Source organism: Scophthalmus maximus, chromosome 6 (assembly GCF_022379125.1).
Source record: "Scophthalmus maximus strain ysfricsl-2021 chromosome 6, ASM2237912v1, whole genome shotgun sequence".
NCBI lineage: Eukaryota > Metazoa > Chordata > Actinopteri > Pleuronectiformes > Scophthalmidae > Scophthalmus > Scophthalmus maximus.
Window position 1 is genome coordinate 12,790,480 of NC_061520.1, and position 12,031 is coordinate 12,802,510.

General features: G+C 43.3%; 2 protein-coding genes and 1 non-coding gene across 3 annotated transcripts; 1 reads left to right on the plus strand and 2 right to left on the minus strand.

Moving 5' to 3' along the window:
- The first annotated feature begins 238 nt into the window (after positions 1 to 238).
- Positions 239 to 7,492, plus strand: ninj1 (ninjurin 1). Its single transcript, XM_035632975.2, has 3 exons — positions 239 to 571; positions 5,187 to 5,424; positions 6,260 to 7,492. Exons 1-3 carry the CDS (start codon positions 515 to 517, stop codon positions 6,400 to 6,402), a joined length of 438 nt encoding a protein of 145 aa, XP_035488868.1. The 5' UTR covers positions 239 to 514; the 3' UTR covers positions 6,403 to 7,492.
- Positions 7,493 to 8,202: 710 nt separating this feature from the next.
- On the minus strand, positions 8,203 to 8,330 carry LOC118310158. The gene has a single exon (XR_004793744.1). It is a non-coding gene; the product is annotated as a U6atac minor spliceosomal RNA (small nuclear RNA).
- Positions 8,331 to 9,117: 787 nt separating this feature from the next.
- On the minus strand, positions 9,118 to 11,854 carry card19 (caspase recruitment domain family, member 19). The gene is made up of 6 exons (XM_035632974.2): positions 11,767 to 11,854; positions 11,272 to 11,411; positions 10,011 to 10,167; positions 9,793 to 9,855; positions 9,507 to 9,572; positions 9,118 to 9,322 (listed from the first exon to the last, which is right to left on the minus strand). Exons 1-6 carry the CDS (start codon positions 11,771 to 11,773, stop codon positions 9,213 to 9,215), a joined length of 543 nt encoding a protein of 180 aa, XP_035488867.1. The 5' UTR covers positions 11,774 to 11,854; the 3' UTR covers positions 9,118 to 9,212.
- Between the last annotated feature and the right edge of the window lie 177 nt (positions 11,855 to 12,031).

Consider the following 12,031-nt stretch of genomic DNA (forward strand, 5'->3'; position numbering starts at 1 on the left):
CTGGTCGATCCAGATAATACAGGCTTCAGACACCTCCACATTGGCTTCATTTTGTGAATCCAGATAATATTTCTCTTTACGTTTTGCTTAGCAAAATACTTAATTAGCAATAGCACAAACCGCAGCACTTGACCGCTGCAGTTGAGCCGGTTAATAAGCCCCCCAACGTGCAGTACCGCGTTACGAGGCGTGGGGGCAGTAACGAGTCGTGTCGGCCGTGCAGAGCCTGTCAATCATCGTCTACGGCTGCGGTCCAAGTGAACGCGACGCCTGGAACATCTACACGGCACCGACGTTTAGTTTCCGACCAACTGTGGGAAAGTCCTTATTCCATCACTTCCGCTGGCCCCGCGGCTCAGTGAGGCCGCCCCCGGGTCGGAGGGGCGGAGGGGCGGTGGTCAGAGCCGCTGCCCCCCTCCTGTCGTCACAGCGGCGCTCTACACACGCAGTCTCTGCCCCGGACCAGCGACTGTCCCACGCTACACACACGACCCACACCCGCTTCATCGACAACATGGCGACGGAGAACTTCGAGATGAACGGTGATGCGGACCATGGCGGAGAGGCGGGGGTAAGAGGCGGCGCCGGTGCCCGTTACAAAGGGCAGAGAGAACCGCGTATGGCTTCTTGTTCAGCGTTTGTTAAGCCTCCATAAGAACCCGACACACACACACACACACACACACACACACACACACGTCGCCTGGAGGGTCACGATCTCCTGCTCACAGGGAACACTCCGCTGCCTCCACGTCTCTCCTCCGTCCTCACACCAGCGGGCTTTAACCACCGCAACCGGACGTCGAGTCGCGGAGCTAATGTGACCGGTTAGCGGAGGATTAGCTCTGATTTCAACCCGAGTTCCCCTCATTCACAGAGCATCTGTAGACTCCGTGTGTCTGTGTCTGTGTCTCTGTGTCTCTGTGTGTCTGTCTCTCTGTGTCTCTGTGTCTGTGTGTCTGTGTGTCTGTGTGTCTCTCTGTGTGTCTGTCTCTCTGTGTGTCTGTGTGTCTCTCTGTGTCTGTGTGTCTCTCTGTGTCTGTGTGTCTCTCTGTGTGTCTGTGTGTCTGTGTGTCTCTGTGTGTCTGTGTGTCTCTGTGTGTCTGTGTGTCTCTCTGTGTGTCTGTGTGTCTCTCTGTGTCTCTGTGTCTCTCTGTGTGTCTGTCTCTCTGTGTGTCTCTCTGTGTCTGTGTGTCTGTGTGTCTCTGTGTGCCTCTCTGTCTGTGTCTCTGTGTGTCTGTGTCTCTCTGTCTGTGTCTCTCTGTCTGTGTCTCTCTGTCTGTGTCTCTGTGTGTCTGTGTCTCTCTGTCTGTGTCTCTCTGTCTGTGTCTCTCTGTGTGTGTCTCTGTGTGTCTCTCTGTGTGTCTCTCTGTCTGTGTCTCTGTGTGTCTGTGTCTCTCTGTCTGTGTCTCTGTGTGTCTGTGTCTGTGTGTCTCTCTGTGTGTGTCTGTGTGTCTCTGTGTCTCTGTGTGCCTCTCTGTCTGTGTCTCTGTGTGTCTGTGTCTCTCTGTCTGTGTCTCTGTGTGTCTGTGTCTCTCTGTGTGTGTCTCTGTGTGTCTGTGCCTCTCTGTCTGTGTCTCTGTGTGTCTGTGTCTCTCTGTCTGTGTCTCTGTGTGTCTGTGTCTCTCTGTGTGTGTCTCTGTGTGTCTGTGTCTCTCTGTGTGCCTCTCTGTCTGTGTCTCTGTGTGTCTGTGTCTCTCTGTGTGTGTCTCTGTGTGTCTCTGTGTCTCTGTGTCTGTGTCTCTCTGTGTGTCTGTGTGCCTCTCTGTGTGTGTCTCTCTGTGTGTGTCTCTCTGTGTGTGTCTCTGTGTCTGTGTGTCTCTGTGTCTCTCTGTGCGTCTGTGTGTCTCTCTGTGTGTCTCTGTGTGTCTCTGTGTCTGTGTGTCTCTGTGTGTGTGTCTCTCTGTGTGTCTCTGTGTCTCTGTGTGTCTATGTGTCTCTCTGTGCGTCTGTGTGTCTCTCTGTGTGTCTCTGTGTGCGTCTGTGTGTCTATGTGTCTCTCTGTGCGTCTGTGTGTCTCTCTGTGTGTGTCTCTGTGTGTCTCTGTGTCTCTGTGTCTCTGTGTCTGTGTCTCTCTGTGTGTGTCTCTGTGTGTCTCTGTGTCTCTGTGTGTCTGTGTCTCTCTGTGTGCCTGTGTGTCTCTCTGTGTGCCTGTGTGTCTCTCTGTGTGTCTCTCTGTGTGCCTGTGTGTCTCTCTGTGTGTGTCTCTGTGTGTCTCTCTGTGTGTCTCTGTGTCTGTGTGTCTCTGTGTCTCTGTGTGTCTCTGTGTCTCTCTGTGCGTCTGTGTGTCTCTCTGTGTGCCTGTGTGTCTCTCTGTGTGTGTCTCTGTGTGTCTCTCTGTGTGTCTCTGTGTCTGTGTGTCTCTGTGTCTCTGTGTGTCTATGTGTCTCTCTGTGCGTCTGTGTGTCTCTCTGTGTCTCTCTGTGTGTCTCTCTGTGTGTCTCTGTGTGTCTCTGTGTCTGTGTGTCTCTGTGTCTGTGTGTCTCTGTGTGTGTGTGTGTCTGTGTGTCTGTGTCTCTCTGTGTCTCTGTGTGTCTCTGTGTGTGTGTCTGTGTCTCTGTGTGTGTCTGTGTCTCTCTGTGTGTCTCTGTGTGTGTGTCTCTCTGTGTGTCTCTGTGTCTCTGTGTCTCTGTGTGCGTCTGTGTGTCTATGTGTCTCTCTGTGCGTCTGTGTGTCTCTCTGTGTGTCTCTGTGTGTCTCTGTGTGTCTCTCTGTGTGTCTCTGTGTCTGTGTGTCTCTGTGTCTCTCTGTGCGTCTCTCTGTGTGTCTCTGTGTGTCTCCCCGCTGCTGGGCCTAGTTTACACATAATGACAGGAGGAGAACCACAGGGCCATGTGGGCGCAGTGTCCAACCACTGGCCCTTGAAGGAATCTCATCCAGGTGGGTCATTTCCGCCTGTTGACCCACATCAGGGAACGATTTGACCAAAATGAGTTTAACTCAAGAATGCAAACATGTCCAATCTTCAACTTTTAACTCTTGTCTTGTATTAAGAAAGTCTATGCGAGTGTCTGCACTTGGAGCAGAAGGAACCCCCCCCCCAACAACAACTGACAGTTCATTATAGCAAATGGATGTTAACACTTGACATGTTTTCTATGAATTTTAATAACTATTGATGGAGTAGATGTTGTAATAATGTCCTCTACTATAAAACTGTAAACAGGAAGTGACCCTATAATTAAAAGGGTGCAACCTTGTGCCACTGGGTGTAAAAGGGAAATGAACGTATCTCCACTGGACAAAGAACTGAAGGCTGCTTCCAGCTGTTCCACTCAAAACGTTTCTTTGTGCCACGTCAGCAAAATTATTTGCGTAGTACATTTGTCATATAATTATAAAAGTTGTGTTTTTTTTTATCAAAACCTTTATTTATTTGGATTTGATCAAAGAAAAAGATTTTTGCAAACGCAGTGAAAAGCTGCTGCTTACTGATGTTTGTCAGTTTTAAATTGTTGTAGATTCGTAGGGCCAGGGTCCTGCACTTCATTGCGCTAAAAAAAAACAATTCATCGATTAAATCGGGTAGTCTACTGTCAGAAAATAACAAATCACTTAAATATCTTTTTAAAGGAACTTATCGAGCTGTTGTGACACATTTGCGTTATCCAGCTCCTCACGTGTGACGATTTGAGGCCTCTCATACATAAAAAAAATGATTTTAAGTTGAATACAGTATATCTGTGTTGTGTATTGTGAGATATAGCAAATGTTACTCTTCTTGTGTTGTTACTTCTCAGTGGACGTAAGAAAGAAACTCAGGCTGAACAATGAGCTTTACATGGGAAGAAAAAAACTGAAAATGAAGCTGTAAAAGTTCTGCAGTTGACTATAGTGAGTGACTCACGCTCATCTGCTGGTCCACCAGGACAACATGATCCTTTCCCTCTGCTTCGACTACACTCCACCCCGAGGAAGCCCTGGGCACTGCACTGAGCTCATGATGGATTAGAACAGAGAGATCTGCATTGACCCTGGTTTCTGACAGTGCAATGTCCGAGCTGTGGACCTTAGTGTTTAGCACACTTCCTCTACTTGTTCCACAAAAGAAAGTGAAATGGTTTCCTTGACACAACCTCTTCCTGTGAATACATTTGTCATGTCCATCTGATAATGGAACAGGAAATTCTGCTCTCTAACTTTCCACATGTAAGGCTACATATTTATTTGTTTTAAATGTGATCGGGAAATAATGTAGAACACTTAAAAATAATAATCTAGTAATATTGATGTATTATAGAGTACGTGTGTGAGCTTTGTATCTTGTTCATACAGTGTGTGTGTGGGTGTGGGTGTGGTTTTTTGTGTTTTATAATGCATGACCTTGTCAGTTGTGAGAAATCATTTTTGACTTCTGGAATGAAACTAACTAAGTGACCCCTTGTGTCAAACAGGGCATGTTTGTTGACGCCAGCCACTGCACACTTTCACTTCCACTAATATCTTCCATGGGGAAAAAAAATACTGCGATTGCATAATTTTGGGTCTTAATTTTTAGTCATTGTCATCATGTTGTTCTGATCATATTATGTGCTTGGCACTAAAATGTTTTAGCAAACTATCACCACACAGTATGTCGGATAAATTTGATACTTCTTGTCATCACTACAGTAGATAATACGGTAGGTAATTTTAAACAGGCTTAGAGTAGATTCTAGAGTAGTAGAATTAAGAGGATCATAAAAAAAACCCTGTTTGTGATGAAACACTGATGTAATACGTGATACCAAGTGGGGGATTTTAGAGCCAACAAAAAATCCCAACATGTCACACTGAAGCACGAACCTTCTAGGATGGTGACAACATGATTTCCATTAAGCCAGCTACTTATTTCCATGAAATGCAGTCTGGTGGCAGCAGCACACTACCTGCATGTTCTCCACATTAAAGTAACCATTTATGAGTGCCGTGTTTACACACGTTTCAGAACAGAAAGTGGTCAAAGTGACAATTGTTGTTTTTTTGTTATGTTTTCTGCCAAAACAGCAAACTTGTTGATTGCCAAGGCTCATTTAGAGATGTATTGAATTAGATGAAGGCCGGTGAGTTTATACAAAATCTGATGATTTTAAATGTAAATGACATCTGCCATTAAAGAATTTTAGAGATAAATCCTTGACTGACCTTGCTGAAAGTGAATTAGCGTGCTTCTCTGGGCCATGCTGATGTTGGGGTTTGTGTTTTAGGAACCGCTGCGAGGCCGATTGAGGGGGCCACAGGGACCGCTAAACATGAACCATTATGCCAATAAGAAGAGCGCAGCAGAGAGCATGCTGGACGTGGCCCTGCTCATGGCAAATGCTTCCCAACTGAAGGCTGTGCTGGAGCAAGGACCAGACTTCAGCTTCTATGTTCCCCTCATTACTCTCATTAGCATCTCTCTCACGCTACAAATCCTGGTGGGTGTTCTGCTCATCTTCATAGGTAAGTTTGGTGGTTGACTAATTTCCATTTGGCAAACTTTCCTTCATTCTCACATGAGACGTATAGAATGTAAACCTAGGACACCCCCCACCACTTCCTGACTGCGTCCTTATCTTACCCTAACAGAAAAATACTATTCTGACAGAGAGTGGGGTCAAGGGAGCCCCAGCAGGAAGACATGCCTGCCAAGTCGCCTCTGCTGTCGGCTGTTTAAAATTTAAAAAAAGCTCTCTTCACTATTGGAAAATATGTTCAGAGATTTCCACTGGCTACCCAAGGCCGCCTGATTCAAATTCAAGTCACTTATTATCTTTACCTACAGAGTGACTCCTAGGTCTGAACAACAACACATTTGAACACAATCATACAGGATTATGCTCCGTCCCAGGCACTACATTCCTCCAAGGAACGTAGTGTGGCAGTGTCATCCCAGCACACAAAGAAACCTCAGTCAGGACTGATTTGGTTCATGGCCCCTCACTTGTAAGTTGCGTTGGATAAAGGCATTTGTCAAATGAGTAAACGCAGTGTTCTTCATCAGTACTGAGATGTTGTGTGAGAAGTACAGACTTCCTCTCTGACTAATAGAGGATCAACATAGGTCCCTCTCTCTCGGACCAGCGAAGCATGAAATGTCCTAATGGAGGAAGAAGCTAATTATTCACCTGAGGCCACCTGCTGTCAGATGCTGTTAATTTATGATAGGCTTCAATATTGATTACCTCACTGCCAATGTGACTGGAAACATGGTGCTGCCCGCTTGTGGGCAAAGAAGGCCACTCCTACTGTCTAATCCACACTGTTCTGTCTTCGTGTGCCATTTCTCTCCTGTCAGTTAAGTGGAACCTGAACGACCAGAGCATGCACTACAAGCTGAATATCATGGAAAACGTGGCCACAGCCTTTGTCTTTGTCATAGTCGTAGTCAACGTCTTCATCACAGCCTTCGGTGTCCAGCGGCCCAACCCAAGCTCTTAATCACAATTCAGGTGACTTTCTGCGCCGGCAGATCACCTCAGTATAAATGGACCTCAACGTTATCTGTACAAATGGACAGGATATTTTGTTTACCAAATGTAACAGCATGCAGGTGCATCTGCTATTCTGCAATTCTATCTCCCAGGCTTGAAGAGATCAAATGTACCCCAAGGATCAAGTGACTTTGTTTGCAGTGTGTGTGCGTGCGTGTGTGCGTGTGTGCGTGCGTGCGTGCGTGTGTTAGGGGTTCCCTTAGCCTCTAACCATATGTATGGACAAATGTGTTTGTTTTTTTAATTAATTTCATAAGGCGATTCTCCCCTTTGTTACCTCATATCATGCTCAGGTTACTGTTGCATATAACTGATTGCCTTTACTTATGGAAAAAACATATTAGGAGCAATATACTGTGTGTGAGTCACAACCACTGTGAATGATTGCTGAATTTTTATTTTTTTATATAGTGTCGTTTGGAAGTTTAATTTTGTTAGTATGTTAGTATGAGCCTGATCTATACATTTTGTTTAGAAGAGAAGAAAAATTAATCACCACAGCATAATCCAAATAAAATCCTTAACAGGGAGTGCGACAGGAGCCATTTTGGCTCTACTACTGCTTGAGGCATTACCTAAAATCATAATCATGGGTGCAAATATACTTAAACCTCAACCAACTGATTAAATGGACCTTACATGCTTTTTAAAAGTTCTATGCAAACCTGTTGTGTAATGTTTAAAATAATTTACATGCTAGTGTCTGTATGTGGTTGTGGATTTATGTATATACATGTAGTGTACTTTGTTACTTTTGATCAAATGTTTTTAAAGGACCAAAATGTTCACTTAATTTTTATTAGATTATCTTGTTTTATGCAAACCTGTTTATGCAAACCTGTTGTGTAATGTTCAAAATAATTTACATGCTAGTGTCTGTATGTGGTTGTGGATTTATGTATATACATGTAGTGTACTTTGTTACTTTTGATCAAATGTTTTTAAAGGACCAAAATGTTCACTTAGCTTTTATTAGATTATCTTGTTTTACACACTGTGTACTATTTCAAATAAAATGTATGAATAAAATTACACAAGAAATTTGTTCTGTTATTATTATCATGCACTGTTTTTTTAATTGCACAAAAAAGATCTGATATAACAAATGATGGCACTTCTAACTTTTAAGGCATTTGTAAATGACAAACAAAAACACACACACTGAATGAGACAAACTGCCAGGCACTGCTCAATGAGGAGACATTATTGGACAACCACCAGAAATAAAATATCAACATTTTAGAAAAAACTTTTAGAGAGTTTTACCAAACAACCTGCAAAAATGTTTTCATGATATTGCCTTTTGTAATCCTATAGATTTGCCTCCATCACATGGAAATTGATTTCACAAAACAGCAACATGATAGTTTCCACTACGTTCAGATTAACTTTTCAATGTTAAATATTTTTACTCTAACAGCCTGAGAAAAACCACAAACATGTTATTTGATATCAGTCAAGGGTTAATTAAATAATGCTAATTACTACTAATTTACTTTTTTGTATTTAAAATAGATCTTTAACTAACCAACTCACCCTGAGAATAATAGAACACCCACAGCAGAGGATGCAATATTTAACAATTACTAGTATAGGAATTTACAAAAATATTAATGTACTTTGCTCGTCCAGGCCATTGTGTTTGGGCTAATGAAGACTGCTTTCTGTTTTAAAGTAGGTGAATATGGGTTAAGATTACATATGCCGTCGTTTGGTTAACATGGCAGTCTTTTCCAAAATTTATAAACAAAAAAATTGGTTAGAGATGCCACGAAGTAGGTGGCAATGCCTTAACCGTATGTGTGTTGAAGGCCACTAGGGCCTCTTCCATCCTTGTCAAGGGGAGTGCTAACCTTCTCTCCTTTCATACAACACGGCTTTATAGAGGCAACCGTCTCAATATATACACCCGCGTTACACGACATGGTCTCACTCACGGTGCATTTCCGTGTACATTCCCGTGTATGTCTATGTCGGTGCAGTACAACTCTGGTGTGTTTGTTCTGACAGACTTTTCAATGTTTCCGCTTCGCTATTACGATTCTATAAAGTAATTCTCTAAGATAGTTCGGCTCGTTTTGGTCATATTGGTACCCACAATGCACTGCGGTGGTGGAGGCGATGTCATTGGTTGAACTGTCACGTGATCGCAAATAGTAGTATGAATTCGTCTTAAATGTGCGCGTAGCCCCTGTTCGACGTTGTTTATGTCTGTCCACGCGAAACACTCGCTCTTTTTGACTAAATGCGATCATCACGATGTTCGACAGGCTCTTACAGAACCAAAACATGCGAGACGTAGTTCGGTGCTGTAGTTCCTCCTTTGACCTCAAGATGGCGGCCACGTTCTGGTCTGGGTCTGACTCAGTGCAACACGCTACTGGAAATACCACGTAAACACAACTCTAGTCTGAGTCACAACACCAACATGTACCGATTAACTGGAGGATTTCATGCAGTGACAAAAATGTAAAAAGTAGTTTCATACCTTATGAGGTCACCAATATAATCAATACTTTCTGTACTTGAAGCTTGACGGGATACTGAATAGTTTAATCTACTTTTTCCTGATTTAAGAGGAGTGCTTTCCCCCCCTGTTCATTTAAACAGACATATAACCATGAGAGAAAAGAGAAGCAACGTGCCAAATTATTTACAAAACTGTGTATATGAAAAGATTTTTTTAAATGCACTTTGGTATGAATATCATTCATTTGAGCAGTACAACTTAGGCACCTGGTGAGAGGGAATCACCTCCTAAACCATGAGGCTTTCTTCGGTGTACCAAATAAGAACCTCCTGAGCCTTTCTTTTCAAGCCCAGAGCAGCCATGCCGAGGGCCCGACTGCCTCCCGTCACTTTAGCTTCTACAGAAAAGAAACAAAAGATACTTTCTTAGTCATACTAAATTAACAGCAAGAAGTGCAATTTGATTTTTCAACAACATCCTTAGACAGAGCTGATACATATGGGCAATAAAAAAAAACTGACAATATCAGAATGTCACAATTACAATGTCAGGGCAACGTTAATAATTGGAAGGCAACTTACCACCAAAGTAATACAGTAAAGCCATTCCCATGGCAACACTGAAACAGCCCAGAAAGAAGAGGGGACCTGAAAAGAGGTAAACAGCGTGAATGTTCTAGCCTGAAACAAAGCTTTAATCGCAGACTTTTGAAGGTCATCACTAAATCCTGTACTGACCTTTTTCTTGAAAGAAGGGCTATTTTATGATTTTGCTGACAAACATCTAGCATTTTTCAAAATTGTTTGACCAGTTTGTACCACATTGTACATTCACACAGACATACATTCTTTCACTTTAAGATTTTACCTCTTTCGTTTTGATCATATCTTTGCTGGGAGACACGTGGATATGCAAGTGGATCCAAGGAATCTGAAGGCAGAACAGATCATTTTCAGTGTGCAAAATAAAAATAAAAGACTATAGAAGAATATGCAACTAACTATGTATAACCTATTCTATAACATTTAAGTAATGATAAACATCTTACACGTAATGATATTAAAAAGGCATTTTTAGGGACTAACCTCTCAGGCGGAGCCGTGTGGGCAAGCTGTAGTATACCTCCTCTACATGCAGGTGGAGAGCCCTGTAAAACTCCCTGCATGCTTCCTCGCCTTTCCCCTGCAGGTGTGTCAGGAGCTCACCCAGTCGAAAACCAGTGGGCACGTCCAGGTTTCGGAACTGGATAACGACAACAGAGACTGTAAGAGGCTGTTATTGATCAAATGCTACAGTGATCGCTGACAAAGGAGTGTGAACCAGGTTCTCAGGGTGGATTGACCAGGGCAGAGCAACAACTCCACTGAAAAAAAATAATTCTTAGGAATTATTTAGTCACAGTTAAGTGTTTTTATTTAATTAGTACACCCAGTATATATTATCCCTGACACAATGTCTGTTCAGGGCCAGAAGATCCATGGCCACGCAACAAGCGAGCAGATCGGCTTAATGAGAAGAAATCATTATACACGCAGCCATAAAACACAACTAAGTACATATCGTCGAGGAATATAAAGAGCTATGAATCTAAATATGCTTGCTGAAGTTCATCACTGAAATGGAATAATTGATGGAGTGGATGATGAATCAGGAAGACCAAAAAAACGTGGAGGTCTTAAGCAGAAGTATTTATTATAAGAGGTCAATATATATCAAGGAGATTTCTGGTTCGCTCACACAGTGGTCAGTGTCTGGCGCCCCACGACAATCCTCCTGTTCCCGCTCTCTGTAGTGTATTTAGTTCAGGGGAATGTCGTCATCTCCCCGCGACTATGACACCTCGAGAGAGAGAGACTTCAGCTGCTCGATGATTGTTGTGGCTTGCCACAGAAAAGATGACCTTGCTTGGTGACTGAGAAGACTCGTCTTAACAATTTCTCAGGGGAGGATAGACAAAGTTCCACGACAATCACAATGACATAAATTATGTTTTATTCAAGCATCTCTATTTAATGCCATTCTATTGGTCAATTTCTGGGTGAAATCATGTATTTCTCACTCCATTAAATGTAACACACAGCTATAGTCACAAATTAGGTTTCAAATCAAGACTCTACCTGACCTATGATGAGTGTCTAAAGTATGATCCGTTACAGATTAAACTAGAATAAGTCTGAATGATGCTTGCGCCAGTAACAGTAATTATGTTGACAGGACTCGACAATGATGAACAACAGTCTATTTTTGGACTACAAATTAATTATAAGCAGAACTTTTTTTCTGTGAGTAAATCAAGTCATTTTGATGCAAAACCGCGGTCGAGTAGCTTTGGGCTGCAGCTCTTACTTTGGTGGCCTCCTTGTCCGTGAGCACCTGCGGGTAGATCCTGTTGAGCTGCAGGATGAGTCTGTCCACCAGCTCCGTGTCCAGCCTGCGGTCCGCCCGGAGGAAGGCGCTGTCCTCCATCAGCTGCTCGCCAAAACTCTCTGTGCACGTTTCCATTGGGGAGACATCGACATAAAAACAGCGCCTACAGCAAGACAGCGCCGGTTTTCACCGGCAGACAAAGAGCCGAACATTGCGTCAGGTCGAAACTCCGCTGCCCGAGCGTGCGAGTGGAGCTGGTGAGGATCTCTGTCGCTCCACGCACACGGAGAAGGAAACTTCCCAGAAACCTCAACGGGACTTGGACACGGAGGCAAGCCGCGAAGGTCGTTAGTTGCTATGCTACTGGCACTAGTTTGAAAACGACCCAGTAGAAACTGTAGCGAAAACACAAGTGTACATGCGTGTTCAAAACAAATACGCTACTTCTTAATAGAAACGTTTAAACGCACGAACCTCCCATTGTGGCCTCCCTTCTGTCCTTTGTGTGGACACGCCCTCTGACGTCACCTCGCTGCGGGCTACGTCACAGCAACAAAAAAAAAGAGAGAAAAAAAACTTCTCCTTTTCACCGGAAAAAGAAATCAATTTAGTAAAGGCAATAAAACGTGTGTTTTTATTTTATGATTGGACCTTATCTAAGTTTTACAGAGATATGCTGGAAATGTTTATTAGAGGCAAAGTGATTATAACAGACTTTCAATGTAAAAAAATTGTTGCA

Bases quoted from the DNA above. Each gene is read 5' to 3' on its own strand.
- ninj1 (XM_035632975.2), top strand. From the start codon at position 515: ATGGCGACGGAGAACTTCGAGATGAACGGTGATGCGGACCATGGCGGA. The intron at 572-5,186 runs GTAAGAGGCGGC...TTTGTGTTTTAG, and splicing joins ACCATGGCGGAGAGGCGGGG to GAACCGCTGCGAGGCCGATT. The intron at 5,425-6,259 runs GTAAGTTTGGTG...CTCTCCTGTCAG, and splicing joins TGTTCTGCTCATCTTCATAG to TTAAGTGGAACCTGAACGAC.
- card19 (XM_035632974.2), bottom strand. The intron at 9,856-10,010 runs GTTAGTCCCTAA...TTCTGCCTTCAG, and splicing joins CACACGGCTCCGCCTGAGAG to ATTCCTTGGATCCACTTGCA. The intron at 9,573-9,792 runs GTAAAATCTTAA...ACCTCTTTTCAG, and splicing joins ATATGATCAAAACGAAAGAG to GTCCCCTCTTCTTTCTGGGC.